We start from the raw sequence: 26703 nt of genomic DNA, 5'->3' as shown, positions 1-26703 counted from the left end.
AGGAAGGAAGGAAGGAAGGAAGGAAGGAAGGAAGGAAGGAAGGAAGGAAGGAAGGAAGGAAGGAAAGTATTTCCTGTGTGCTGGCAACACACAGAATTCCACACAGAACTTCTAGCTCTAGGAATGTTCCAGGCTTTCCTACAGAATGTGCATAATACTGTTTTCTCCACACAGAATAATCGCACCTCATTCATCTGGCCAAAACTTCCCAGTTCGGCTAAGGCTTATTATTCTTCCAGTTAGCTTTCCTTGACCTGCCTGCCCTATGTGAACATCTTGCCACCTACATAGAGCTTCTCATGCTTTATCTCCATTCCTACATGGCACATTCTTTAAGGCAGGCATCATGACTACATTGTTCACCATTATAGCCTAGTGCTCAGTATAGTACTTTGCATCTAGTAGGTTGCATCCAGTAGGAGCTCAGTACCAATGTTGAGTATAAGTATATTATCTCATTTAATCTTATATTATCTCATTTAAGTTTTATAAGAACACTGTGGGGTGGGAACTATTACACCCATTTTATAGGCAAGTAAAACAGGTTCATGGGGAGATGAAATAAACCTGCTTAAGGTTATATAGACAGTAAAATGGCAAAGCAAGGATTCCGACGAAGGCTGTTTAACACTAAAACATATGCATTGTTTTAGCATTCCAAGATATACTATGAAGGGTTTCTGACAAAAGGGAAAGAGAGTAATAAAAACAATATTCTAAAAGCTTACCATGTGCCAAGTTCCGTGCTAAGTACTTTATATGAACTCTCTTACCTCCTGTAAAGTGCTCGATGAAATACATATCTCTGTTTCATAGATGACTAAGTTGAGCCTTAGAGAGTTTATTGTCCAGGTTCTATAGCCACCAGGTGGTGAAGCCAGGACTTAAAACCAGGTTGATCTCACTCCATAGCCCATACCCAATGCCATTTGAAGTATAGCTAATAGTTAGTTACCCTGGACAAAAGCGTCCACATTCACAAGACTCGCTTCTGAGTCGAATCCACTACTCCAGTTATTCATATGAGTTAAAAATTCACGTAGCTCTAATACATACTGATTTTCAGTTATCTGGACAACCTTTGAAAATATTCACATGGCCTGGCCCAGGATAGTCGGGTAAACACACTGAGATGCCCATGAAATAGGCAAAATAAAGAGGAGAATCGTGATTTAAACTTCTTAGGGTCCACTGCCTGTGTGACCTATTTAACCAAGGAAAGGAACAAACCCTTGTGGTCATTCCATGTTTGGAATCCTCACTCGTGTTTCATCAGTCACCCTAAGGAACTTTGTTCATTCTCCATCAATAGACATTTTTGGTTGAAAATGTTATATTTGCATTGCTTATCAAAATATGTGTTTAGTTTTGGGAAAAAAAACACTTTTTTTTTTTCTGGGGGGCAGGTGTAGCAGCAATGGTGGTAATAACACTGATCTGGCAGTTAGAAGACCTGACAATTCCACTGGGTGGCTGAATCATGTAGAGCATGTCAAACTGCTTTGTTTCCTTTCTGGCTCTCAATCAAGGAATAATAATTATAACAATCTTAAAGGGACATAATGAGGATTAATCGGTCAGTATTCTTAAAATGCCTGGCAGAGAAGTCTGGTTGTTATATAACATGCCCCTTCTCTTTCTGGGGCTCAGATTCGTTACCTGCAACACAAGTGGATTAAACCAGATGTCTGAGTCAGTCCTAATTCTAAAGACCTGCGATATAGAAATGAAGGAAGCAGCCAACAAGAACTTTGGAAGAGTTACTGCAAATATATCCAGATATGTAAGGAGAATCATGAACATGATGATAAGTGGAAGATGTAAAAGAATACCAAATGAAACTTTTAAAGCTGAAAATCATTACAACAGAAATGAAAACTCATTGAATGGTTTAACAACAGATTAAATACTGCAGAAGAAAAGATTGGCAAAGTGGAAGATACAGTGATAGAAACTATCCAAAATGGAACAAAGAGACAAAAGACTGCCAACAACAATTAAATAAAGGACAGAGTCTCAGTGACCTGTGGAATAATATCAAGCTGTCCAACCTATCTGAAATTGGACTGTCAGAAGGTGAAGAGAAAGATTATGGGGCAGAGCACATATCTGAATTAATAATGGCAACACTTTTTTTGCCAAATTTTGTGAGAACTATAAACCCACAGAACCATACCGAGGTACATCATAAACTGCTGAAAATCAATAATAAAGAGAAAATCATAAAAGCAGTCAATTTTTTTAAATGACATATTACACAAAGAGGAAGAAAGCAGATTTTTCCTCAGAGACTATGCGAGCCAAAGATAATAGAACAACATCTTTAAAGCAATGTAGCAGGAAAAGAAAAATACTCCCTTCGAACTTAATTTTCGACAAAGATATCCTTCAAAATAAAGGCAAAATAAAGACTTTTCCAGATCACTAAAAATGGAGAATTCATCACCAAAAGTCATTCTGCACTGAAATAAATGTCAAAGGAAGTTATTCAGGCAGAATAAAAATGATATCAGAAGTGGTATGATATTACCTGAAGGTAGGCTGTGATAAATTAATGATGTATATTATAAATCTTATAACAACAGCAAAAAAAACAGTAGAATAGCTACTAAATTATTTGGAATTAGAAAAAAAACATTCAATCTAAAAGATAAAAAAGCAGAAACAAAAAACAAATGAGACTAGTAGAAAACAAATAAAAAGATGATAAATCCAAACATATCGGTAATAACATTTTATACAAATGGTATATGTAAACACTACGATTAAAATATAGATTGTTACCCTACCACCCAGCAATTGCACAACTAGGTATTTATCCAAAAGGTACAGGTGTTTTGAAGGGACACATGCACCCCAATGTTTATAGCAGCACTATTGACAATAGCCAAAGTATGGAAAGAGCCCAAATGTCCATCGACAGATGAGTGGATAAAGAAGATGTGGGTATATATATACAATGGAGTATTACTCGACAGTCAAAAAGAATGAAATCTTGCCATTTGCAACAATGTGGATGGAACTAGAAGGTATTATGCTAAGCAAAATAAGTCAATCAGAGAAAGACAAATACCACATGTTTTCACTCATATGTGGAATTTAAGATAAAAAACATATGAACATAAGGGAAGGGAAGCAAAAATAATATAAAAACACAGGGAGGGAGACAAACCAGAAGAGACTTTAAAATATAGAGAACAAACTGAGGGTTGCTGGAGGGGCTGTGGGTCAGGGGAAGGCTAAATGGGCAAGGGGCATTAGGGAGGACACTTGTTGGGATGAGCACTGGGTGTTATATGTAGGGGATGAATCACTGGATTCTACTCCTGAAATCATTATTGCACTATGTAAAACACAAACGCACACACTAAAAAATTAGAAATAGAAAGAAACTTTTTCAACCTAACAAAGAGCATCTACAAAATAACTATAGTTAAAATCATCCTTAACAGTCAAAGCCAAAAGTTTTCCTCTTAAAATTAGGAGTAAGACATGGGGCGCCTGGGTGGCTCAGTTGGTTAAGCGTCCGACTTCGACTCAGGTCACAATTTCGCGGTCCAGGAGTTCAAGCCCCGCGTCGGGCTCTGGGCTGACGGCTCAGAGCCTGGAACCTGTTTCGGATTCTGTGTCTCCCTCCCTCTGCCCCTCCCCCATTCATGCTCTGTCTCTCTCTGTCTCAAAAATAAATAAACGTTAAAAAATTTAAAAAAAAAAAATTAGGAGTAAGACAAAGATGTCCAGTCTTGCCACTTCTATCAGCATAGAATGGAAGGTTCTACCCAGGACAATTAGGCAAGAAAAAGCAGTAAAAGTAATCCAGATTGGAAAGGGAGAAGTGAAAGTATCTCTATTTGCAGATGCCATAATCTTGTACATAGATAATTATAAGAAATCCACAAACAATATTATAACTAATAAATTATTTCAGCAAACTGCAGGATATAAAAACAATGTACAGAAACAATTGTATTTCTATATACTAGCAATAAACAATCTGACAACGATATCCAGGAGTCAATCTCATTTACAATAGCCTTAAAAATATTTAGGAATAAATTTAACAAAGGAAGTATCAGACATACACTGAAAAGTATAAAATATCATAGAAAAAAATTAAAGAAGACCTAATTAAGTAAAAAGAAATCCAATATTCATGGAATGGAAGACTTGGTATTAAGGTGAAAACACTCCCCACACTGATCTGATCTGCAAATTCAATGCAATGCAATTTCAAAATCCCAGGGGTTTTTGTTGTTGCAAAATTGGCAAACTGATCCTGATACTCATATGAAATTGCAACCCAGAATAGCCATTAAAAATAAAGAACAAAGTTGGAGGATTCATACTTTCCGATTTCAAAACTTAACTACAATTGGGTGGCTCAGTCAGTTAAGTGTCAGCCCTTGATTTCGGCTCAGGTCATGATTTCACAGTTCTTGGGTTTGAGCCTGAGTCAGGCTCTGTGCTGACAGTTCAAAGCCTGCTTAGGATTCTCTCTCTCTCCCTCCCTCTCTGCCCCTCCCCTGCTCTCTCTCTCTCAAAATAAATAAACTTTAAAAATAAATAAATAAAGTATGAAGAGTCAGATAATTTAAAATAAAATTTGGGGAAAAACTCACCACACAAACAATAATCATAAGAAAGTAAGAATATGATATTAATAATAGACTGCAGACCAAAAACAATTGCTATGGATAATGAAAGTCTTTCATAAATGATAAGGGGGAAAATCATCAAGAAGTCATACTAATTCTAAATATAGATAGATAGATAGATAGATAGATGTAGACAACAGAGCTTGAAAATACATGAAGCAAAAATTGAAGGCACTGAAAGGAGAAGTAGACAAATCCACAAATATAGCTGGAGATTGCAATATCACTTCCTCAGTAATTAATAGAACAAGGAGATGAAAAGTTGACCAACATTAACAACCAACTTGATTTCATGACTTAGCACTACACCCAACAACAAAGAAATATACACTTTTGAGCACACATTATATATTCACTGAGAAATCCTATTTTTTATCATAAAACAACTCAATAAATTAGAAGGATTGAAAATTGTTTAAACTTTTCAAAGCAACACACATGCTAAATGTATTATTTATATAAAATATTTGAGGTTGGATATTACAACTTATTTTCATCACCATTGTTTTTTTTTTTTTTAATTTTTTTTTTCAACATTTATTCACTTTTTGGGACAGAGAGAGACAGAGCATGAACAGGGGGGGGGCAGAGAGAGAGGGAGACACAGAATCGGAAACAGGCTCCAGGCTCTGAGCCATCAGCCCAGAGCCCAACGCGGGGCTCGAACTCACGGACCGCAAGATCGTGACCTGGCTGAAGTCAGACGCTTAACCGACTGCGCCACCCAGGCGCCCCAACATCACCATTGTTTTAAAATGTTTTTTCTCGCCCCATTTTTTGTTGTTATTCTTTTATTTGTTTGTTTGTTTTTATATATAATTTATTGTCAAGTTAGCTAACATACGTACGACGTGCTCTTGGCTTCAGGAGTAGATTCCCATGATTCATCACTTACATGAAACACCCAGTGCTCATCCAACAAGTGCCCTCCTCGATGCCTATCACCCATTTTCCCCACCTCCCTACCCCACTTCCTTCCACCATTAGTTTGTTCTCTGTATATAAAAGTCTCTTAAGGTTTGCCTCCCTCTCTGTTTGTAACTATGTATTTTTTTTTCTTTCCCTTCCCCCATGGTGTTCTGTTAAGTTTCTCAATTTCCGCATGAGTGAAAACATATGATATCTGTCTTTCTCTGACTGATTCATTTCACTTAGTGTAATACCCTCCAGTTCCATCCACGTTATTGCAAATGGCAAGGTTTCATTCTTTTTCATTGCCAAGTAGCATTCCAGTGTGTGTGTGTGTGTGTGTGTGTGTGTGTGTGTGTGTAGCACATCTTCTTTATCCATTCATCAGTTGAAGGACATTTGGGCACTTTCCATAATTTAGCTATTGTTGAATGCTATCAACGTTGGGGTGCATGTGCCCCTTTGAATCAGCACTCCTGTATCCTTTGGATAAATTCCTAACTATTGCTAGCTCATAGGATAATTCAATCTTTAATTTTTTGAGCCACCCTGTTTTCCAGGGTGGCTGTACCAGTTTGCATTCCCACCATTAATACAAGAGGGTTCCCCTTTCTCCATATCCTCACCAACATCTGTTCTTTCCTGAGTTGTTAATTTTAGCCACTCTGACTGGTGTGAGGTGGTATCTCAGTTTTTCTATTAAGAGTTAATAGGGGCGCCTGGGTGGCGCAGTCGGTTAAGCGTCCGACTTCAGCCAGGTCACCATCTCGCGGTCCGTGAGTTCGAGCCCCGCGTCGGGCTCTGGGCTGATGGCTCAGAGCCTGGAGCCTGTTTCAGATTCTGTGTCTCCCTCTCTCTCTGCCCCTCCCCCGTTCATGCTCTGTCTCTGTCCCAAAAATAAATAAACGTTGAAAAAAAAAAAGAGTTAATAATAGGGGCACTATGGTGGCTCAGTTGGTTGAGCATCTGACTTCAGCTCAGGTCACGATCTCATGGCTCGTGAGTTCGTGAGCCCCTGTGTTGGGCTTGTACTCACGGCTCAGAGCCTAGAGATTGCTTTGGATTCTGTTTCTCTCTGCCCCTCCCCTGCTCACACTCTGTCTCTCTCACCCCAAAAAAATCAACATTTAAAAAAAATTGTTTGAGTTTATAATAAGCAAATGGTAAAGAAGACCTTATAAAAATAAAAGTATAAAACTGTATTTAAAAATATAAAATTTAAGAAGTATAATTTATTTCAAAGTATAAAATGTATTTTAAAAATAAAATAAATTTTACTGAAAAAATTAAAGCGTGCCATTAAAATATAAATGTATAGTATCTGTTTTCGCTGTGAGGGTTCACATAAGATTTTATTGGGGGAAAACATGCCATGTTAAATTTTTTAAATGTTTTGAAATCACTGACCAGTCTTGAAGATCCATGCCAATTGGCACATTATACATTTGTTCTGTCTGACTTTTGTCAACCAACAGACAAAATGGACAAAAACAAAATGACCATAACAATCACACAAAACTGCTCGCGGTAGCCAGCATTGAACTGAGTGCCTCCTCCGGACTAGGCGTTGTCCTAAGTACCTTCATCCATTGTTTTTCTCTTAATTTCCTCCCATTTTACCGCTCAGAACACTTACATAACTTGCCTGAGATCACACAGACAGTAAATACCAGGGCCATAATTTGAACCCAACAGAATTATTTCACCATGTAGTTTTCCATTTTCAAAGCAAGGGTCGGATATACTGGCATTAGATACAAAGACCTCATGATTTCCTACTTCAGCACTTTGTAAAGTATTTAATTGGTTCTCTTTTGCCTTGACTTCAAATTTGCCTCTTCACTGGTCTGTCTTGTTTGATAAGTTCATCAAACATCAAGACTCTTTGTTCATTTTCAAAAAGGATTACAATGAGAAGCTTTTATAATTAAGAGTATCTCAGCAGAGATTTCCTTCACTACCGTTCTCTTGCCTTTATCTCCTAATTCTTAGAGGTAAATTTTCTGATTTTTCAAAGGTGTTTTTGCTTTAAATACAAGTTGCAAATTAAGTGCTTATAAAAATGCCTTTCCCCCTTCTGAACTGTTATGTAAAGGCAATCGCTCTTGCTCTAGCATTTAAAAGCAATGATTCAAAATTAAATCACTCAATAAGAATTTGACTAAAATAGCTCAACTTAAAATCTTCAGTGTTTGGAAGACAAAGACTGCTTTCATGCTATCCCAAAGCTGAAATAAGGGACCCTTTAAGCACCACAAAATACTTGATGTTAAGATATAAAAACCTGAAGCCGGGTTGGGCGATTCAAGGAAATGAAATGGGCAAAATTGCAATGTACATATGAAAATATCAGTTCCATCCATTTCCCTACAGCAAACGGTAAACTCATTGTAAGAATGAAATGACCCAGCATCTCTACAGTTTTGGCTTTCCCAGGATGAGGTTATTAACATTATCTGATTGTATCCTCCCTGAAACACTATGAGAGGGAATTTGTAAGACTCACAAATGGATAAGTAGAGGTTCATTGTCCAACATTACTCAAGAGGATTATTATTTATTAAGCTGAGTATATTTTATATCTAGGACCTTATTTCATATTCATTGACTCTTATAGACAAGGCAGTATTACCCTCATTTCCAGATAGGGGAATTGACGTTCTAAGAGATTAAATGATCATTCCAGATGACCCAACTCTTGAGTATTAGATCGGTGGTCTGTAGACCGATCCATCTGACTCCAAGGGCATGTTCTTTTCACTGTCCTGCACTCCTTCGCCGGATCCATGGTAACATGAAAAGAAGTCACATTCTGTCCTAGAATAACTTGTTGCAAACATGGAAGTGCCTTCGCTCCCCACCAGGTGATCCCTCTGTGCAAATTTTGCAGATTTAGGGCCAACTCACCGGTTCACCTTCTCCTGGATAGTTGCCCCAGGCTGACAAGTCATCAAAGACAGGATGAAAACAGCAGCAGCAAGCATCTCAACCACCCTGTATCACTTAGAAGGAATAAAACTAATCAGAGAGTTGGAGCGAAAGACGTCTTTGCGCCGGGACCTGTAAGAGCCATCGAATGTTCGGAACTAACAGAATTCACTCAATTCTCATTGAGATGTGGTTAATTAGTGACTGGGGTATTGATTAGCCAAACACCCTAAAATCCAGGATACCAAAGGTCACTGGTTTTCAAACCTTTTGAAAAGTAATATCCATATGGTTGAGGAAAGGAGGATTTTTAGCCAATACCAGTTTAGCAAGGAAGTCTTCTTTTCGGAATGAGGCAAAGCCAAATCAAGATACAGTTGCAGAATGCGTGGGTCTTTTTGAGTGGCTCTTGGAACTTGTGAAGTCAGATCAATTTGTTTTGCAAGACTTATACAAGGATAATACTGGTGTATGAACTCGTTTGTAAACAGCCGCCAAAACATAGGAGATGCTGATAGTTACATAAAGATTCTACAACGTGTTGCCAAACATCTGGAGCCTGAGAGCTGTGGTAATTGAATGGACCTTCCGCTTTTCATCTAGACATTAGATATCATTAAGATCCGGCATACTTGTGTCTTGAGGGGACCAGATGTCTTCAATAGACATCTCCAGAAGCATTCTCTAGAATTATAGTAACAGCCACACATCTGCACTGATATCATACCTATATACATCCTCTTACTCTTCCAGACATATTCATAAATTAATTAAATAAGTAGAGATGGAGAGACAGAAAATAACTGAACATGTGGCAGGCATTTCATCTGTCTTATTTTACTGAATCCTCACAAGTCAACAAGATAGAAATGATTAATTTCATTTTGCAGTTCAAATGGAGGTTCAGAGAGGTTAAGTAACTTGCCAAGGATGGTACAGCTGTCTTTTTTTTTTTTTTAATTTTTTTAATGTTTATTTATTCTTGAGAGAGAGACCGACAGAGACAGAGCGTGAATGGTGGGGGGCGGGGGGCGGGGGCAGAGAGAGAGGGAGACACAGAATCCAAAGCAGGCTCCAGGCTCTGAGCTGTCAGCACAGAGCCCGCCGCAGGGCTCAAACTCACCAACTGCGAGATCGTGACCTGAGCTGAAGTCGGACGCTCAACCGACTGAGCCACCCAGGTGCCCCTGTACAGCTGTCTTAATATCTTTGGGAACACTTAGATTCTCTCATTAGCAGGAGAGAATTATTAATCTCAAGTTATTGTTAATCTCAAATACAGTTATGGAAAGTTTTAATGAACAAATTGTATGCTTAAGAAATATGTATCTGAGGGGCGCCTGGGTGGCGCAGTCGGTTGAGCGCCCGACTTCAGCCAGGTCACCATCCCGCGGTCCGTGAGTTCGAGCCCCGCGTCAGGCTCTGGGCTGATGGCTCGGAGCCTGGAGCCTGTTTCCGATTCTGTGTCTCCCTCTCTCTCTGACCCTCCCCCGTTCATGCTCTGTCTCTCTCTGTCCCAAAAATAAATAAACGTTGAAAAAATAAAATTAAAAAAAATAAATAAATAAATATGTATCTGAATTAAATGTGGAGATATTAGTAAGGTGCCCAGTTGTTACTGCCTCTATTTTTTTTTTTTTTTCAGAGACTTAAGTTAACATTTGACAAAAGCAAAGACTGATTCTGGATCCTAGAAAGTCTCTGAAGTCCCTGATTTCTGTGTTCCCCTCCCCCCTGTAAAAGTGGCCTCAACTAGGGGTGATTCTGACCTTCAGAGGACATTGGCAATGTCCAGAGACATTTATGGTTGTCACAACTTTGGAGGTTGTGACACTGACATCTACTAGGTGCTAAGCATCCTACAATGCGCAGGGCAGGACCCATTCCCTCCACCCACCCCCCACCCCCAACAAAGAATGATCTAGCCCAAATATCAATATTGCCAAGGTTGAGAAGCACTGCCCCACAAAAAAGCTGGTCTGCCCTCCCCCGATGCCTGGGATTCTGGTGAGTTAATTTCCTTCTTCTTTTTACATAGAGAGAATATCCTCTTCCTTCCTGGTCCAGCTCCTTCTTGAGATTTCCCTGATGCCTTTTCTCCTCATCCAAGACATTAGTGGCATTCAGGACTCTTCCTTAACCTCAGCTCTCTCACCCTCCACCCACCCCTGACATGGTCCCTTAAATTCTATCATATTTCCTCTAATATTTTTCCTCCTTAATTCTCCCCTTTGAACTATGCAGGGTCTGGGCTTTTTCTGAAACTGTCATGACGCACTCCTAAGCGGGCCGGCTTCTCCTCACGCCAAACCTGCCTGGGCATTACCATTGGATTCATCTTCAAGAAGACAGCTTCTGACCATCTAAGTCTCCTGCTCAGAAGCCTTCCGTGGCTCCCCCATTGTCCATAGCATCGTAAGTCCAAATTCCTCCACGAGTGGGTCCAAAACCATCTTTGCACACTTCATCAACCACAACCCTCAAATGATCCCTGAAACTATAGTCTAGCTTCCCTTATCTTCTCACACTTTCTCAGTGCTCTGACTTCACCCCTGCTGGATCTTTACCTCAGCTACCTTTACCCATCATCTCCTACCCTTCTGCCACGTGTCTTCTCAAACAGCAAGTCCATCATGGATCCTTGGCTGATGGCCCCATCTGGAAGGTCCCTCCGTGTTGTCTTTGAACCTTATAAATACATACCAGCCCTTTTCATTTTTGCCTCGTACTATATTTTTCTAGGGGAATGGGGTATATTCCCCTAGAAATTCCTTTAGGGTAAATTCTGTGTCTGATTCTTCTCTAAATCACCCACATCAACATAGAATCTTTCATAAGAAATATAATCTGATGGAGTGAATCTGTGAGTGAGCTAACTAAAAATAGTTTACTATTTCATAATACTTTCGGGTATATTTTCTCATTTCATCTTTAAAAGAATCTTGCGAGATAAATATTATCCTGAAGGGAATCCTGACAGTCAGAGACACAGTGATTAAGAGGGAAGATGGAAACAAGGTGTATAGAGTACCAAGCCCTGTGCCTGCCACTTTACATGTTTTTTTTTTTAAATCTTTTTCAATCTATTTAATTTTCACACTGATCTTGCAAGGCCAGTAGTCATAGTGCTATTTTGAAGATGAGGATATCGAGTTTCAGAGTGGTTAAGTGTTTTGCCTGCAGTCACACAGCTGGTGAGTCTCCGAGTCATGGATTGATAATGTGTCCAACTTCAAAACCTGAGACCATTTTTGGTCTGGCCACACATATACCAAAGCATATCAAGACAGGGCCTGGGTCTTCTGGCTCTGGGTCCAGTTCTCTGTCCATTATGCCTTAGCTGAGAGAATGAGTATCATTTCCCAGGAACAAAGAAAGCAAAATAGAGTGAATGGAGCGGTAATCACAGAATAGAAGCAAGAGACAAGCTACGTCATATGGGATCATGTCGTGCCCCTGTGACTGTGTGTGTGTGTGTGTGTGTGTGTGTGTGTGTGTGTTAGACAGGGCCCTCACCTGCTTTCAGCCAAAATGTCCTAAGGTGAATGGGAAACACCAAAATATTGTTATATTTGTCTATGTGGATTTCACCTTAATTGTGGCATTCTATTATCAAAGATGGATAGTTATAAAATACCATGCAGAAGAGAAAGCAAGATGGCGATTCATTCTGAAGACACATTGCTTATCTCAGGGAAACACTTTCCACTATCTAAATCAGCCTGTGAGTTACGGCCTCAGAGTGGAACATGTCCTGTTCCCACTGGTTGGCCCAGACTGCCACCACAGGGCGACACCCAGGTCAGTGCTCTCTGAAAAGCTTTAGAAGCTCAGTGCCACATTGCCCCTGTGCTGGGCCTGCGGCTTGCCCAGTGCAGATAGCAGCTCAAAATTCTGTGAATCTCATGCAATTGGAGGCAATTTGCTAGCACAGGAAGAACACAGTTGTAGGTCACAAAGTGCCACTGATCGGTTACTGTCTCCTAGCCTCAGTTTCTTCATCTGTGAAATGGATAAAAATAATACTGATCAGGATAGGGTTGGAGAACTGAAGACTAAACCAGGAAATCTAGCCTCGCCTGGGAATTTTGAACAGCTCTGGCTCGTGTATTTCAACAGTGCTTCTGCTTCTATTTCTCCTTCGGAGCATCTGTTGGTCTCCTCTCAAAACCATGGAAGGGGAAAGTGGAAGAAAGGAGGGGCCTAGCAAGGAGAATAATGGAGGAGGGTAGAAGGTGGGAGACTCCCATTCAAGTGCCCTGGGCTGATTTTGAGGCCTTCTGGAAGGAGAACCCAGGTGACAAGGTGGTAGAAAGACCCGCTTTCCCATCTCTGCCCAGGTTCCTATGCCATTCCAGCAGCTCAAAGGCTGAAAACTTGGGGAGCAACTCAGAGTAGCAAGTTTAACTTGGATATGCCCAATCTTGAGATGGCCGGAAGCAAAGGAAGCTTCTCCCAACATCTTACTGTTTGACAGTCCATATGGATGGCACAGCAGATAGTTTTGTGAGTTTGTGGTGTCTCTTCAGAAGCAAGCGTCTGTGTGTGTGTGTGTGTGTGTGTGCGCGCGCACGTGTGTCTTTGTATGTGATGATCTTCCCCCTACAAAATGTTCCTACGCCATATGCAGCACAACACAAGGCACAAAGTCCACAGACAGTAAATGAGCCTCCCCAGTCCAGTGCATTGCCCTCCCCTACTTCCTCTCTCAACCTTTTGTCTGTGATGTTGATTTTTCCTACTGATAGCTTCATCAGGCCGGGGCTGCAGCCAGCAGACATTAGTGGTGGGTTTTCAGCTGGAAATGAAGTGGGGCTGGTTTAAGTAATTGATCTCAATCAGAGGCTTTACAACGGATGGGTTAATGCACGCCTACCGCTCCCCGCTTCACGTTGAAGCTCTGCATTTGCATTTAAGGGGTAGGATGGGTGGGAGCCAGCTTCGGGCTCATTAGCATAGAAATGTAGGACCTTTTCTCAAAGAAGGCATCCTGCATTAGAAGCACCTCAGGCCAAATCTGGGTGGTCCTTTGGGAAATTCCTATTAGAATTTGGCTGCAATAAAGACCAGAGTCCCTGTTACCCTGAGCAACTTCCCCAGGCTTCTTTGATTGATCCACTGTCCTCTCTCTGATGCCTTCACTCACAGAGTCCCACAGTACCCTGGCCACCTCTCTCTCTCTCTCTGAAAGACCACCAACTTGGTGGTTGGGGATTTATCCCACTTGTGATTCCTGTGAACTCTGGAAGACAAGGCTGTGTTGGTCCAGAGTCTCTGTGCACCAGATGTAAGAGTCAGTGAGTGGAACTAGCTTTCCACAGCCAGGCCAAGTTCATGTGCCCCATGAGCAGGCAATAAGGGACCGCCCTGTGTGCACACATATTAAAAACGATGCTATTCTCCATTCCCCCACAGCATCACACTGAGTTATCTGGATACTGTCTATTCCCCCACTACACTGGGAGCTTCCACGGGGGCAGGGGCCAGTTTTAAGTGACTTGTACTCCAGTGCTGGCACATAGTAGGTGCTTCATACTTGTTTTATCAAGCCCAGTAGAAAAACTGCAGCTTTATATCTATCATACCTAACATACGTATACACATATCATACCTAACAAAGATTTGTTGAATTGGCCTGAATTAACAGGTATTTGCAGGCAGAATCATCATGTGCACTGTTTCTCTTTGTAATCCCCTCACTCCCTGCCCTCTCATGGCCTGTGCTCCACAAACACTCTCCCGTGGCCACTCAGGAGCTTGCTCTCAGCAGGTGGGCATGACCTCATTGAGGAATCAGGAGTGGAGGGAGAGCTTGGAGACTGACTCCCGTGGACTGGAACTCCACGCACCTGACACTCAGGGGAAGTGACTGAGGACAAAAGGGAGCAGTGAGAATTCAGAAGCTCCGGAGTCAGGCCTCTGACTTGTGTGCTGGCCTCTACAGGATCACACCGCACGACCTTGGGACAGTCCCGTGACTTCCCGGGACCTCCGTGTCCAACGCCCGAGGGCCGGCTCATCTCTACTGCCTCCTCCAGGCTGAAATCTTACGCAGGTATAGTCCTCATCTAAGACACTCCCCCTACAACTGCAGGACTAGGAAACGAATTTATATCTGTTTCCAAACCAGTCAAGTCTCTCTTAATACTTGTATTCAGGACTTGTCTTCCCATGAGACACTCTGGGCTGTCAGTCTGTAATTAGACTTTCTCCTGCTCATAAAGCCAGCCTGTGTGGAATGAGAGACAGAGCTGGATTAGCCCACTGTAAACAAATGTGGTCAGTCCCCTTCTCTCCAGTCTCGGTTCCGCTTGAGTGGATTTCAGCAGCTCCTGGGCGAATGTTAATGCCTCCTACGTACACAGTTGCAAGAAAACAATCACGTGTGCCTCCCTTTCTTGAGAACGCTTCTCGAGCATCTCGGTGACATAGCATGGGGCACCGGGGGGGGGGGCAAGAGGCAGTGCAAAGAAATCAGAAAGAGCCTAAGGCAGGAGATGGGCACCTGGGTTTCAAGGGAAGCTCAGCCACTAATTTTCTTTGTAACCTTGCAAAAGTCACTTCAGCTCTCTGAGCCTCAGGTATCTCAACTGTAAAATGAGGCTGAGAACACCTGCCTCGCAGGCCTGCTGGAAAGAGTAATTGAGATAATGTACATGAGAGCTTTCGGTAAAGCTCTGCAGGCGAGGGGCCAGCGTCAAGGATGACTCTCTCAGCTTTCCGGCGCAAAGGGTCAGGGAATCAGGGTAGGTACAGAACATGCAGGAGAGCCAGGTTCCAAATTCTCATCAGCATCAGAGTCCTAGAGGACAGGGGGGTGGGGGGTGGGGGGGTAGACCCAATACCTCCTGAACTGCCCTTTGTTTAAAATTGCCCTGAAATTGGATGTAGGTTTTCACTTTATGTGGGGTAGAAGAAAGAGTGCTAATGTTTATGAGCATTTATGCTCTCTTATAATCTTTCCGGTAGCTCATAAACTTGGGGCTGACACCAGAAAAAAGGGATGGGAGGGAGAGAGGACTTGAGGACAAGTTGCTCTGACAGTAAGTCTGCCTAGGCTCCCTGTTTCTAAAACTATAAGCAGCTTAGAGTCAGCTTAAAATGGGGACGGGGCACCTGGGTGGCTCAGTCGGTTGAGCGTTCAACTTCAGCTCAGGTCACGATCTCACGGTTCATGAGTTCGAGCCCCACATCAGGCTCGCTGCTGTCAGCACGGAACCTGTTTCGGATTCTGGGTCCCCCTCTCTCTGCTCCTCCCCTGCTTGTGCTCTCTCAAAAATAAATAAACATTTTTTAAAAAAAAATAAGTACATAGAATAAGTAAACATTGTTTAAAAAATAAGGACAGATATGTAGCAGGTTATTAAAAACACAAATGATCTATTTGGGGGAGAACCACAAATATTTGGGGGAGTATTTTCACAGGGCATAAAGGAGGATCGGTCCATGTCATGTACCGTAAGCATCATGAAGGCAGAGGCCATACTCACTACAACATCCCAGCACCTGGAATACTGCCTGGGATGGAACAAGCCCTCTGCAAATACCTATCAAAGGAATGAACCACCCGCATGAGGCTTACTGTCACCCCTTGGCTTTTCTGGCTGATCACAAACAGTAAGAAAGGGAAAGCAAATCCTTCACGGAAATCGTCCAAGGAATTTGCTCACGTTTGTTGTACCGATTGTTTCCAGTTTTGTTTTTTTTTTCTTTTGCAGTTGTTTCCACTTTTATTGCTGTGTATCAAACCACCCCAGAACTCAGCGGCTGGAAACAACATTGATTTATTATTTTTCAGGATCCTGTGGGAGGTCACTTTTGGGGCTGGAACATGCATGATGGTCTCTGATCTTTCCGGATTTTTCTCTTCATGGCCTCTCATCAGGCAGTAGTCTAGCCTAGGCTTCTTTCCAGCCTATCAGCTAACTTCCCAGAGAGAATGCTTCTGCTTCTGTCACGCTTGCTAACGTCCCATTGGCAAACAAGTCCCATGGCCAAGTCCAGATCAGTGCAGGAGGGGACCACACAAGGCTGTGAATACCAGGAAGTGAGGTTCATTGGTCACACCAATCTTCCTGAGCAGCACTTGATAATGAACTTCTATATGTAAAGCAGCACTTAGTTTGTACTACTTAAGTATTAGTGATAGCTAATAATTATTAATCTTAATTATAGCATATTGCCATAATTATTATTAAATTCCTTGCTGCCACTACCTTTATTTTTTGGAGAATGAAAAAAGAACCCCGTGCTAGGGACGCTTTGGTATACCCTTCAAACTCCGAGCATATTAACCCTCTGTATTGCTGAAGCTGCACAATCATGTGTGAGTAGTTGAGGCAGAAACAAAACGTGAGGATGAAGCCCTCTTTCTCCCCTTCCCCTACTCCTTTCTTTTTTCCATGGTGTCCCTGAACCCAAGTATACTTTGCACTTATTCCTAAAAGCGATGTTGGAATGGAAAGGAGAATGACTCGTCTCTGTAAGAATCCGTTCGCTCAATAAGCATTTTCCTAAGCCCATCACAGCACTCTCCTTCCCTTTCCCAGGGACTCATTTGGAGGTGGACGTGGGACCCAGTTGGGGCAGATGAGATGCCAACGAGCAGCAAATCAGTTGGGTGCCTTCTGAGGAAGACTCTCTACACTTGATCAAAAGAAAAAGGTATGCCAGGGTAATCCTTGTTTTCCTTCCTACTTTGGGATGTAGTTGTATGAAGGCATGATACCTGGAGATGCCTTTTACACCTGTGTTGCCATGGCATGACAAGAATATCCTATCAGTAGCCCTCTAGTCCCAGAGGAAAAGAGGCCCATCGACTGAAAAACTCAAGCAGCCTATGGACCTTCAACTTGAAACCGAGTCGTTCGGTCAGATTCAGACTCCCTTTAGCTGCTACAGCTTGAAGCAGAGCTTCTTAGCTGACCTCAGATCCATGAGAAAACCACTGAGTTTGGGGAATACCTGTTACTCAGTGTCACTTGGCGACAGCTAACCAGTAAGGCATCGTATTCCCCAGTCTGCCGTCGCCGTCACCTGAGCTGCAGAATCTAAAGTCTCAGTCCAGGACCACCCTGATACGGAAGAGAACATAATAAGGAAATTTTTGCCCCTGGTGTTTGGGAACCAGAGTAACCCACATAAGCAAGGTTAAGTAGGGGCCGTGGAGCAGTATGGTTAGGACAAAAAAGTTAAAATTCTGGATCGAGTCTATCCTAATTGCTGAAATGGACCGAAAAGCTATAGACTTACCGATCAATCAGATGCGAGAAACTGTATCTAAGCAGCACTTAGCTGAAGGCAGGGATAGGAAAATAGGTGAAAGCATACCAGGTTTATACCTCAAGTTCCGATTGTTCAATAATTCTGCTCCACTCAATATTTTTCTCCCTTGGGGCGCCTGGGTGGCGCAGTCAGTTAAGCGTCCGGCTTCAGCCAGGTCACGATCTCGCGGTCTGTGAGTTCGAGCCCCGCGTCGGGCTCTGGGCTGATGGCTCGGAGCCTGGAGCCTGTTTCCGATTCTGTGTCTCCCTCTCTCTCTGCCCCTCCCCCGTTCATGCTCTGTCTCTCTCTGTCCCAAAAATAAATAAAAATGTTGAAAAAAAAATTTTTTTTTAAAATATTTTTCTCCCTTAAGAAATCAATGTCACCGTCCAAGTGGCAATTTTGTGCCACGCCCTTTCATCTAAACCATATATAAAAGTGTGGACAGTGGTCTCACCATGGCTCCCTTTTTGTTTATATTTTATTGTCTTATTTTGTGTCCGTCTATTGTGTATATAGCTGGCTTTCGTGCGAGTAATCTTCCAAATGACGTCTCAATATAGACATAATGTAAACCTGGTCTCCAGGCTTATAGAAACTTTCAAGGAATACTAGGAATTTATTCAAGGGCGATCAAGACCGTTATTGCTAACATAGAAATTATTGATGGCTGTGGTAGCACTACCATTTCCTGAGCCCTTTTGCAAGCCTAGCTGTGTGGAGATGTTCTGCACGCACGTTCTCCAATCCTCCCACCAGTTGATTAGGTGGGTACGGTTATCCCGTGTTCTTCCAGTAATAATAAAGCAACATGGTGGGTGCTGCTTCGGGCGTGGAAGTGAGCTCTTCACATGCGTTGCCTCAGTGCCTTCTCACAGCCCTGACAGCGGGAAGGGTTATTTTCCCATGTGTTAGATGAGCAAGCCGAGGATCCAGTGGCTGAAGGGACTTTCTCACATCACACAGTCGAGAAGAAATAGTGTCAGGCCTTGAACCTGGCCTGCCTGGTTCTAAACCCCTGTTTGCTCTGCTTCACGATTGTCTCCCAGAAACAGAAACCATGTTGCCTTTCTACTACTCTGACCCGTCGTCCCCAACCCAGATGGGTTTGCTCATCTACTCCAGAAATCTTTTCCAGCACCAAAATCGGCAATGCCAAGATTTGAGTGGAGTCCCGTGTAGATGGAATCTGGTGACACCAGGGCAAAGGCCAGCACAAAAGGCGAGGAAAAGTCTAACAACTTTTAGCTGCTGTCCGTCCCTCTCCTCGCTTCTGCCTCAGAGACCAAACTGCCACCAGCCTCGAGGCAGAGGGGACCCACCCTGCTGATGGGAGACCTTTGACTGGGAAGCAGCCAATGGGTGCCAACCAAAGAAACAAACACACATTATTCTTTCCTTCACAAAACTTGAGAGTTTACAAGTGCCTTTTATACATTTTGAGTCTTGCATCCACTGTGTGAAATAAATATCATTCTGCCCAAAGTATTTGTCATCTCAGATGTTATATTCTGCTCTCCTTTAGTGGAGACCTAGAATATGCCAGGGACCTTTCTGGGCAGTTTCTCGTACAAGACCTCATTTAAATCCCACAAAGTGCCTCTGAAGTAGAGATCGTTATTTCCACCTTGAAGAAAAGGAAGTTGAGGATCTGGGTGATGGTGTGACACATTCATCCCCACCCAGAAAGTCAGTGTGTTTGAGCCCAGATCATCCTTCATCACACCTGTGCTCAGTCCGCAGCCCGAGGCCACTGTAGGACATTGCCCACAGGCTCTGACCCAGCAGCCTGGCCTCTGCTGAACAGTGCCGTGCTGATGGCTTCAGTCTGTCTGTCTCACTCTTGTGCATAGAAGTAGACGACTTGTCTCGTGCAGTTGACACGACTTCTGATCGAGAGGGCGCCGCATCTGAGGAACTCAACCCAAGGAGCTTCACTGACATCTTGGCGGATTAGATGTTAAGGCCCTGAACGTTGAGCCCAAACCTAATGCCACCATGGTGTAAGACATCAGGGGGGTGTCAGGACGTGCTGGGTGAAATTAGTAAATAATTTGTTGCCAGCGGGCAGAGTGTGGCGTGGCTGTTTTTAAACCTAATCCCAATGCTTGTTGAGATTCTTCCCTTAGGAGTGGGTAGAGTCTCTGTCCCCTCCCTTGAATCTGGACTCTGGGACAGCTTGGCCAATAGCCTATAACAGAAGTGGTGCTGTGTTAGTTTCAGGCCCGGGACTTAATGAATGGATGGTTTTCCGTTGCTGTCTCTTGGGTCACCTACCCTTCAAACCTAGCCACCACACTGTGAGGAAACCCAAGCCACACTGCGGGGAGACCCACACGGGGAGGAGCTGACGAGAAGCTTTCTTAGCCATGGGAGCGAGCTGTCTGGGAAGAGGGTCCCCCAGGTGAGCTGGCCCAGGCAGTGCAGCATGGAGCAGGGGGTGAGATGTCTCTGCTGAGCCCTGAGCAAACCACAGATTCATAAACAAAATAAATGACTGTTGTAGTTTTATACCACTGTGTTTTGGGGTGCTTAGATACACAGCAATGGATAACTGGAAGAGAGGAACCTGGCCTTTCCACCGACAGTCACTTTGAATCGTTACAGCAATCCACTTAAACAGATGGAGAAACCGAGGCTCAGAAGGGATACATAACTCGCTTGAGATCCCATATCTAGTAGGTGGATCAGCATGGATTTGAAGTCATTCTAGATAAATCCTCCAGTCCCCTAAATCATGGGGCGGTGAGATAGAGACAACCAGTCTCCAGATCCTAACCACCTGTTTATCCTAACCTTTTTCTAGCAAGGTCCTGCGGGGACTCTGAGTGTAAGACAAGCATACCAGCAAACTCTGCCTTCAGGTTATGCGATGCCTTCTTGGGAATAACAAATGCATCCAGGTTTGAATTCCAGGCACAGTTCCAAGGAGCGCCTCCTGGGGTAGCGGATCAGCTGAGCAACTTTCTGCCTGTGTGACCTCAGGGTCGTCACCTAACTTCCGTGATCCTCAGTTTCCTCATCCATAAGAGAAGGACAAAAAATATCAGCCTTGCCGAGTTGTTTTAAGGACCAAATGAGTACATATTGGTAAATAACAGTACCCGGCCCAAAATCAGTACTCGATACATCGAGTGTCCCTAACTTTGAGGACTTAGAGAGAAGAATTTTCTTGGCTTATTCCTCCCTGACCCTAAAGAGAGAGCTCCCTGGGGTCACGATGAAACGGATGCATCCCACCCCTGAGCCTCATTTATTTTAACCTCCTCAAAGATTCAGCCCTTGTGCCTCCACTCCAGAATCCCCTGCGGACAAGAATGAAGCTCAAGCCACGGCCAGTAAGCTTTGCTCACAAATTCCTCCTTCACGACTGACTGAGCCCCGAAACTGGAAACAAACATTCTGTTGAATCATGTAAATCCCCGCTCATCTCCAAATTGGGTGCTGGAGTGCCTCGGGGAAGTGATTTTACAACCTCACTGACTTCAACCAAGGTAGACACCAATTGCTTTTGCAAGATAATTCAGCCTGCGCCTGGCAACAAGAGCGCGCAGGGGCTCCCTCCCTTCTCCCCTGGACTGAAGGGGAGCAGTCTCTTCCTTAGGGAGGGAGAGGAGAGAGATCTTAAGCCTCCCACCCCAGGAAGCCTTCCCCCAGACCGCGCAGGTGGAATTCAGAGACTCATCACTTAACTCACATTCTCTTGAAAAAGGACCTCAGATAAGGGGCAGGGTGGGGGAGGGCCATCTTGAGAGATGGCCTCTGCAACATGAGGTCCAGGTCACCTGCGCTTTGCCTCACAACCTCCTGGATTTCAGAGGCAGGGTAATGCTGTAATGGAGCTACCCTTACATCTCCACGCAAGAAAGTGCTTTCTAGCCTGTGGGCCCCTGGGGAGAACTGTTATCTTTTCTTGTACCACTGCCTTTTTAAAAAAAAGTTTATTTTCAAATCTAGGCCTCGCAATAGATCATTCAGCCCACAGCCAACAGCCCTGTCTATCCTGAGATGCTGTGGCTGTGTTGTCACAGACGACAATTCCCCATGTTGGTTTGAAAGATTACTTTCCTCCCATTGGCTCGAGTCCCATCGCAAATGTTAGAAAACAGGTCAGCAGCCCCACCAGTAATCATAATCATAAAAATTACTATCTGTTTTTGAGAGCTTAGTCTCCGAGGACTTAATAACCGCTATATTGTGTATTTGTTGCTTTGGCTCCAAAAGGCAGATCTTATTGTCTGTATGTATTTCATATATGCAGAAACATGTTCAATAGCCGAGTAAGTTGTCTAAGGCCACACAGCTAATATGTGGCAGAGTTAGAATTTTTTTTCTGAAGAATAACTTACCTACAACATTGTATTAGTTCCAGGTATACAACATAGCGATTTGATGTTTATATAGCTTGTGAAATGACCACCGCAGGAAGTCTAGTTACCATCTGTCACCTTACAAAGTTGTTACAGTGTTATTGACTGTATTTTCCATGATGTACAGTATATCCCCGCGACTTATATAACTGGAAGCTTGGACCTCTTAATCTCGTTCACCTCTTTCACTCATCCTCCCATCGCCCTGCCCTCCAGCAACCGCCAATCTGTTCTCTGTATCTAGGAGTCTGTTTCTGGGGGTTGGGGGTTTGTTTTATTTTTAGATGCCAGATACAAGTGAAATCATATAATTTTGTCTTTCTCTCTCTGACTTATGTCACTAAGCAGAATACCCTCTATGTCCACATTGTTTCGAATATCCAGCTTTCATTCTTTTTTATGGTTGAGTAATATTCCTCTGTGTGTGTGTGTGTGTGTGTGTGTGTGTGTGTGTGTGTACCCCTCATCTTCCTTATCCATTCATCTATCAATGGACACTTGGACTGCTTCCTTACCTTGGCTAATGTAAACAATGGTGCCGTGAACAGAGGGGTGCATATGGCTTTTTGAGTTAATGTTTTCATGTTCTTTGGATAAACATCTAGAAGCAGAACTTCTGGCTCCTATGGTAACTCTGTTTTTGATTGTTTGAGGAACCTCCATACTGTTTTCCACACTGGCCGCTCCGGTTTGCCTTCCCACCAACAGTGCACAAAGGTTCCTTTTCCTCCACATCCTCGCCCACACTTGTTTCTCGTGCTGTTGAACGGGTGTGAGGTGGTATTTCATTGTGGCCTTGATTTGCATTTCCCTGATGATGAATGTGGTTGAGCATCTTTTCATGTGTCTGTTGGCCATCTGGATGTCTTCTCTTGGAAAAAGCAGAGTCAGAATTTCAGTCCTGCCATCACTGACTATTGTTCAACTCTTTGGGGAAGGTTCTCAGATGTCTTTCCACACTCTAGAGGAAGATGCTATCCAGACTGGTTAAGCCTTCCCCAGCCATGCTCAGCTGAAGGACCTCCATCCAAGGCTCACTTTCTGCCATGTGCTGAGTCAGTTCAGAGCAGGCCAGAATCCTGCTCTGTCCTCACCAGCAGATGGCGTCCATTATTTTGCAGCCTCCAACTCACTTTCTGGTGTGCTTGGAGACCAACGACCTCACCAAACTCAAATGCCCACTGTTTTGTCCCAGGCTATGTTCCCTCCGCTGTCTGGGTCCTGCACGGAGGCTATAGTAGGTCAGCAGAATTCCTGACAGAGGATCGAGCCATGATAGAGACTCCCAGGGACCTCAAGGGACTGAAATACACAGATGTTCACAAATCATCCACAAGGTCTTTATGAAGAGCAAACACGATTTACAGGATTTTCCTTGTTCACTAAAGGCAATTGCCCTGCCCACCCACACCACAGCCCCTGAGCTAGCATGTGACTCCCTGGGAGCCCCAGATTGTGCTAGGTGTGGACACCTGATCCAAGGCCAGCTATAATGTGGTCCACCATGAATACCTCTGTCCAGAGAAGGGTGAACTGGACAGATTTCCACTCAGGGAACTTGAATTAAAAGATGTAGGAGGGGCACCTGGGTGGCTCCGTCGGTTCAGCATTCAACTCTTGATTTCGGCTCAGGTCATGATCTCACAGTTCATGGGTGAGTTCAAGCCCCACGTTGGGCTCTCTGCTGACAGCACAGAGCCTGCTTTGGATTCTCTCTCTCCCTTTCTGTCTGCCCCTCCCCTGCAAGCTCTCTCTCTCTGTCTCAAAATAAATAAGCCTTAAAAAAGAGATGGAAGGAAAATCCGGTTATTTGTAGCAGAAACTGAAGCTGGTTGGGTGCCCAAAGAAAGGCTTTAAAATAGACTAGAGAGCCTGAATAAATTAATGTGATGTGCAGACAGAAATAATGACCGTATGAAAACCCAAGCAAGCAGAAGTTGCTTCTTAGGGTGACCACATGAAAACCCAAGCAAGGAGGAAGATCAAGGTCATGTGAGGAAACCAGTTGTTGGTGGCAAGAGAGGCAGAAAGAAGGCAGAGCTTGTGTAGAGTTCAGCTGTGCCAGTTCCCGACGCTGGGTGGGAAATCCAGCAAGCCCTTCGGCCTGGACCCAGCTGCCTTGACTGGGAGGCCCGGCCACGCTCTGGTTCCTGTTCTTGGACTCCTGGGATAGCTCCTTCTTGCTCACTGCCAAGGCCATGCTTATGGTGACACCCTGCCCTCCTCCTTCTTTCCAGTGCTGTTTGCATAAGTCTCCTTTCACCGCAACTAAGTGACTCTCACCAAGACTTCATCTGCACCCATTTGTGGTTGTGGGAGGGGGGATGGGCTTATTTGTATTTTATAAACTCTGACCTTCACGGATGCCCTACTGCGTCTGCAGGCATTTGGAAAACAAGGGGCTTACGTGTGTGGCCTGTCAGTCATCAGGTGCAGAGGTTGTGATGCTGTGGAGTTTTCTTAGTTCTATCTTTGATGCCACTGCATATATTTTTGTTCCCGTTTTTGTTTTTGTTTTTCTTAACGTTTATTTATTATTGAGAGACAGAGAGAGATAGAACATGAGCATGGGAGGGGCAGAGAGAGGAGGAGACACAGAATCTGAAGCAGGCTCCAGGCTCTGAGCTGTCAGCACAGAGCCCGGTGCGGGGCTCGAACTCGCAAACCGCGAGATCATGACCGGAGCCGAAGTCGGACGCTCAACCGACTGAGCTGCCCAGGCGCCCCCGTTCCCGTTTTTTAATTCCACTTTTACCTTTGGTGATTTCACATTTGATATATCGTGATAAGCTCCTTTCTAAAGAATTTTTTTTTTCAACGTTTATTTATTTTTGGGACAGAGAGAGACAGAGCATGAACGGGGGAGGGGCAGAGAGAGAGACACAGAATCGGAAACAGGCTCCAGGCTCTGAGCCATCAGCCCAGAGCCCGACGCGGGGCTCGAACTCACAGACCGCGAGATCGTGACCTGGCTGAAGTCGGACGCTTAACCGACTGCGCCACCCAGGCGCCCCAAGCTCCTTTCTAAAGAAGATAACGTATACATAAATTTTCACACAGGGATCAGTCAGGGCCCCTTGGGAAACAGAATCCCCCTCAGGTGGATGAAAAGGAGAGAGTTGAGCACAGGACCTCTCATGGAGCTATGGGTGAGGTTGAAGGGACTGACCAGGGATGGTGAGAGGCCCAGAAATGAGCAAGAGCTCATTATCATCCAGATGGTTGGAGGAACAGGGAAGGCAAGATGAAGACTAGAGCCCAGTGGGTATTGGGCCACGAGGGTGATGGGAGCCCAGCGATGGAAGGATACAGGTGCTGCCAGACACATCACTCCAAAGCAGGGGGAGGGTCAGGGGAGAAGTTCCCCGATCCCTTTTTCACCTCCCCTTGGGACTTCCTGCTGGTGCTTTGCAACCTGAGCCAGGCAGCAAGGAAGTCCCCTGGTACAGCCTGGATTGGTGGTGGAGGGGTTAGGATAGCTGCCTTCCTTCCAGGCGGGGGGTGTGTGTGGGAGGACGTGTATCCTTCCATCCGCTTCCCAGGGCGCAGAGAAAGGCTGCGAGAGGCGGGGCATGGTGTGTGCAGGCCGGGGACTGAGAAAAGGCAGCAGCGATGAGCACAAGGTTCCGGGCTTGAGCCTGGTCGCTGACAGGGATCAGACCAGCAGTGGCGAGAGGAGACCGTTCAGGCCCAACTTCATAGATGGAGGGCTGACGCTGAGCTCCCCATGTGGCTCAGTGGCAGTCCTGGAGGCAAGAGGCCCGCAGTCCACCCTCCTTGCAAGCCCTTGCGCTTCCAGTTCCCCAGGTACCGGCCGAGGCCCTCCACTTGATCAGCTTCCATTGGTCGGCTTTTCACACCCTCAGGGAAGGGTGTGTAAGTGGTCATCGCCGCTGATGGAGAGCTCGGGGTTTGCGGGTTCTCCTTCCCGCTGCCCCCGGCGTTGTCCCCTGTCGTTGAGAAAACACTTAGCCCGGTGAGGTGCCCAGCTTCTCTGGAGACCACGCACCTCCACAAACAGCCTGCCTGTTTCAGGGCTAAGGGACGCAGTGAGAGAACTCCCGCACCCATGTAGGCTCGCCATCACCCACTCCTCGTTCCTGCCGTGGGTGCAGAGTACCTCCTCCTGAATCCAGCCTCGTGGATTCAGAATTTCTGAACGTGTAGACCCAGGCTCAGTTCCAATGCATGTGTGTTGCCATCTTCGGCAAAAGGAGAACTTAACCAAAGAACGAGGCTAGCATTCATTGGCTAGCCGTGATCTGCTAGGTGCTCGTGTATACCATTTCATTTCATCTTGATGTTCATTCTGTGAGTTGAGGATCGTAGACACCGAATAGCAGAGAGGTTAATCGGCCCACACTCTCACATTTAATGCTTCACAGAGGCAAGATTCGGGCTCTGACTCTCTGGAACCAGGCGCCACGCTTGTCCCATGATACCGTGCTGCTGCTTGGCAAAGAAAGTGCCGCTTGGTGGACCGGTTGGGGAGAGCCTGAACACAGCAACCCCGGCGATGGCAGCCAGGATCTTCTGAGCCCCAATATACTGTATGTCTGTAGAGCTGAAAATAACAA

General features: G+C 44.5%; 1 protein-coding gene across 1 annotated transcript in view; it reads right to left on the bottom strand.

The window, feature by feature from the left end:
• C8A (complement C8 alpha chain) overlaps positions 1 to 8628 on the bottom strand; it is a 68326-nt gene extending 59698 nt beyond the window's left edge. The window contains exon 1 of the mRNA XM_040470378.1: positions 8472 to 8628. Within this exon, the coding sequence (XP_040326312.1) occupies positions 8472 to 8548 (77 nt within the window). The 5' untranslated portion in view covers positions 8549 to 8628. The remainder of the gene's footprint in view (positions 1 to 8471) is intronic.
• Between the last annotated feature and the right edge of the window lie 18075 nt (positions 8629 to 26703).

Source organism: Herpailurus yagouaroundi, unplaced genomic scaffold (genome assembly GCF_014898765.1).
Source record: "Herpailurus yagouaroundi ecotype Mexico unplaced genomic scaffold, PumYag 77, whole genome shotgun sequence".
In the NCBI taxonomy this organism is placed as follows: domain Eukaryota; kingdom Metazoa; phylum Chordata; class Mammalia; order Carnivora; family Felidae; genus Herpailurus; species Herpailurus yagouaroundi.
Note: the sequence above shows the minus strand (reverse complement) of the source record. Positions and strands in the feature narration are given on the sequence as shown.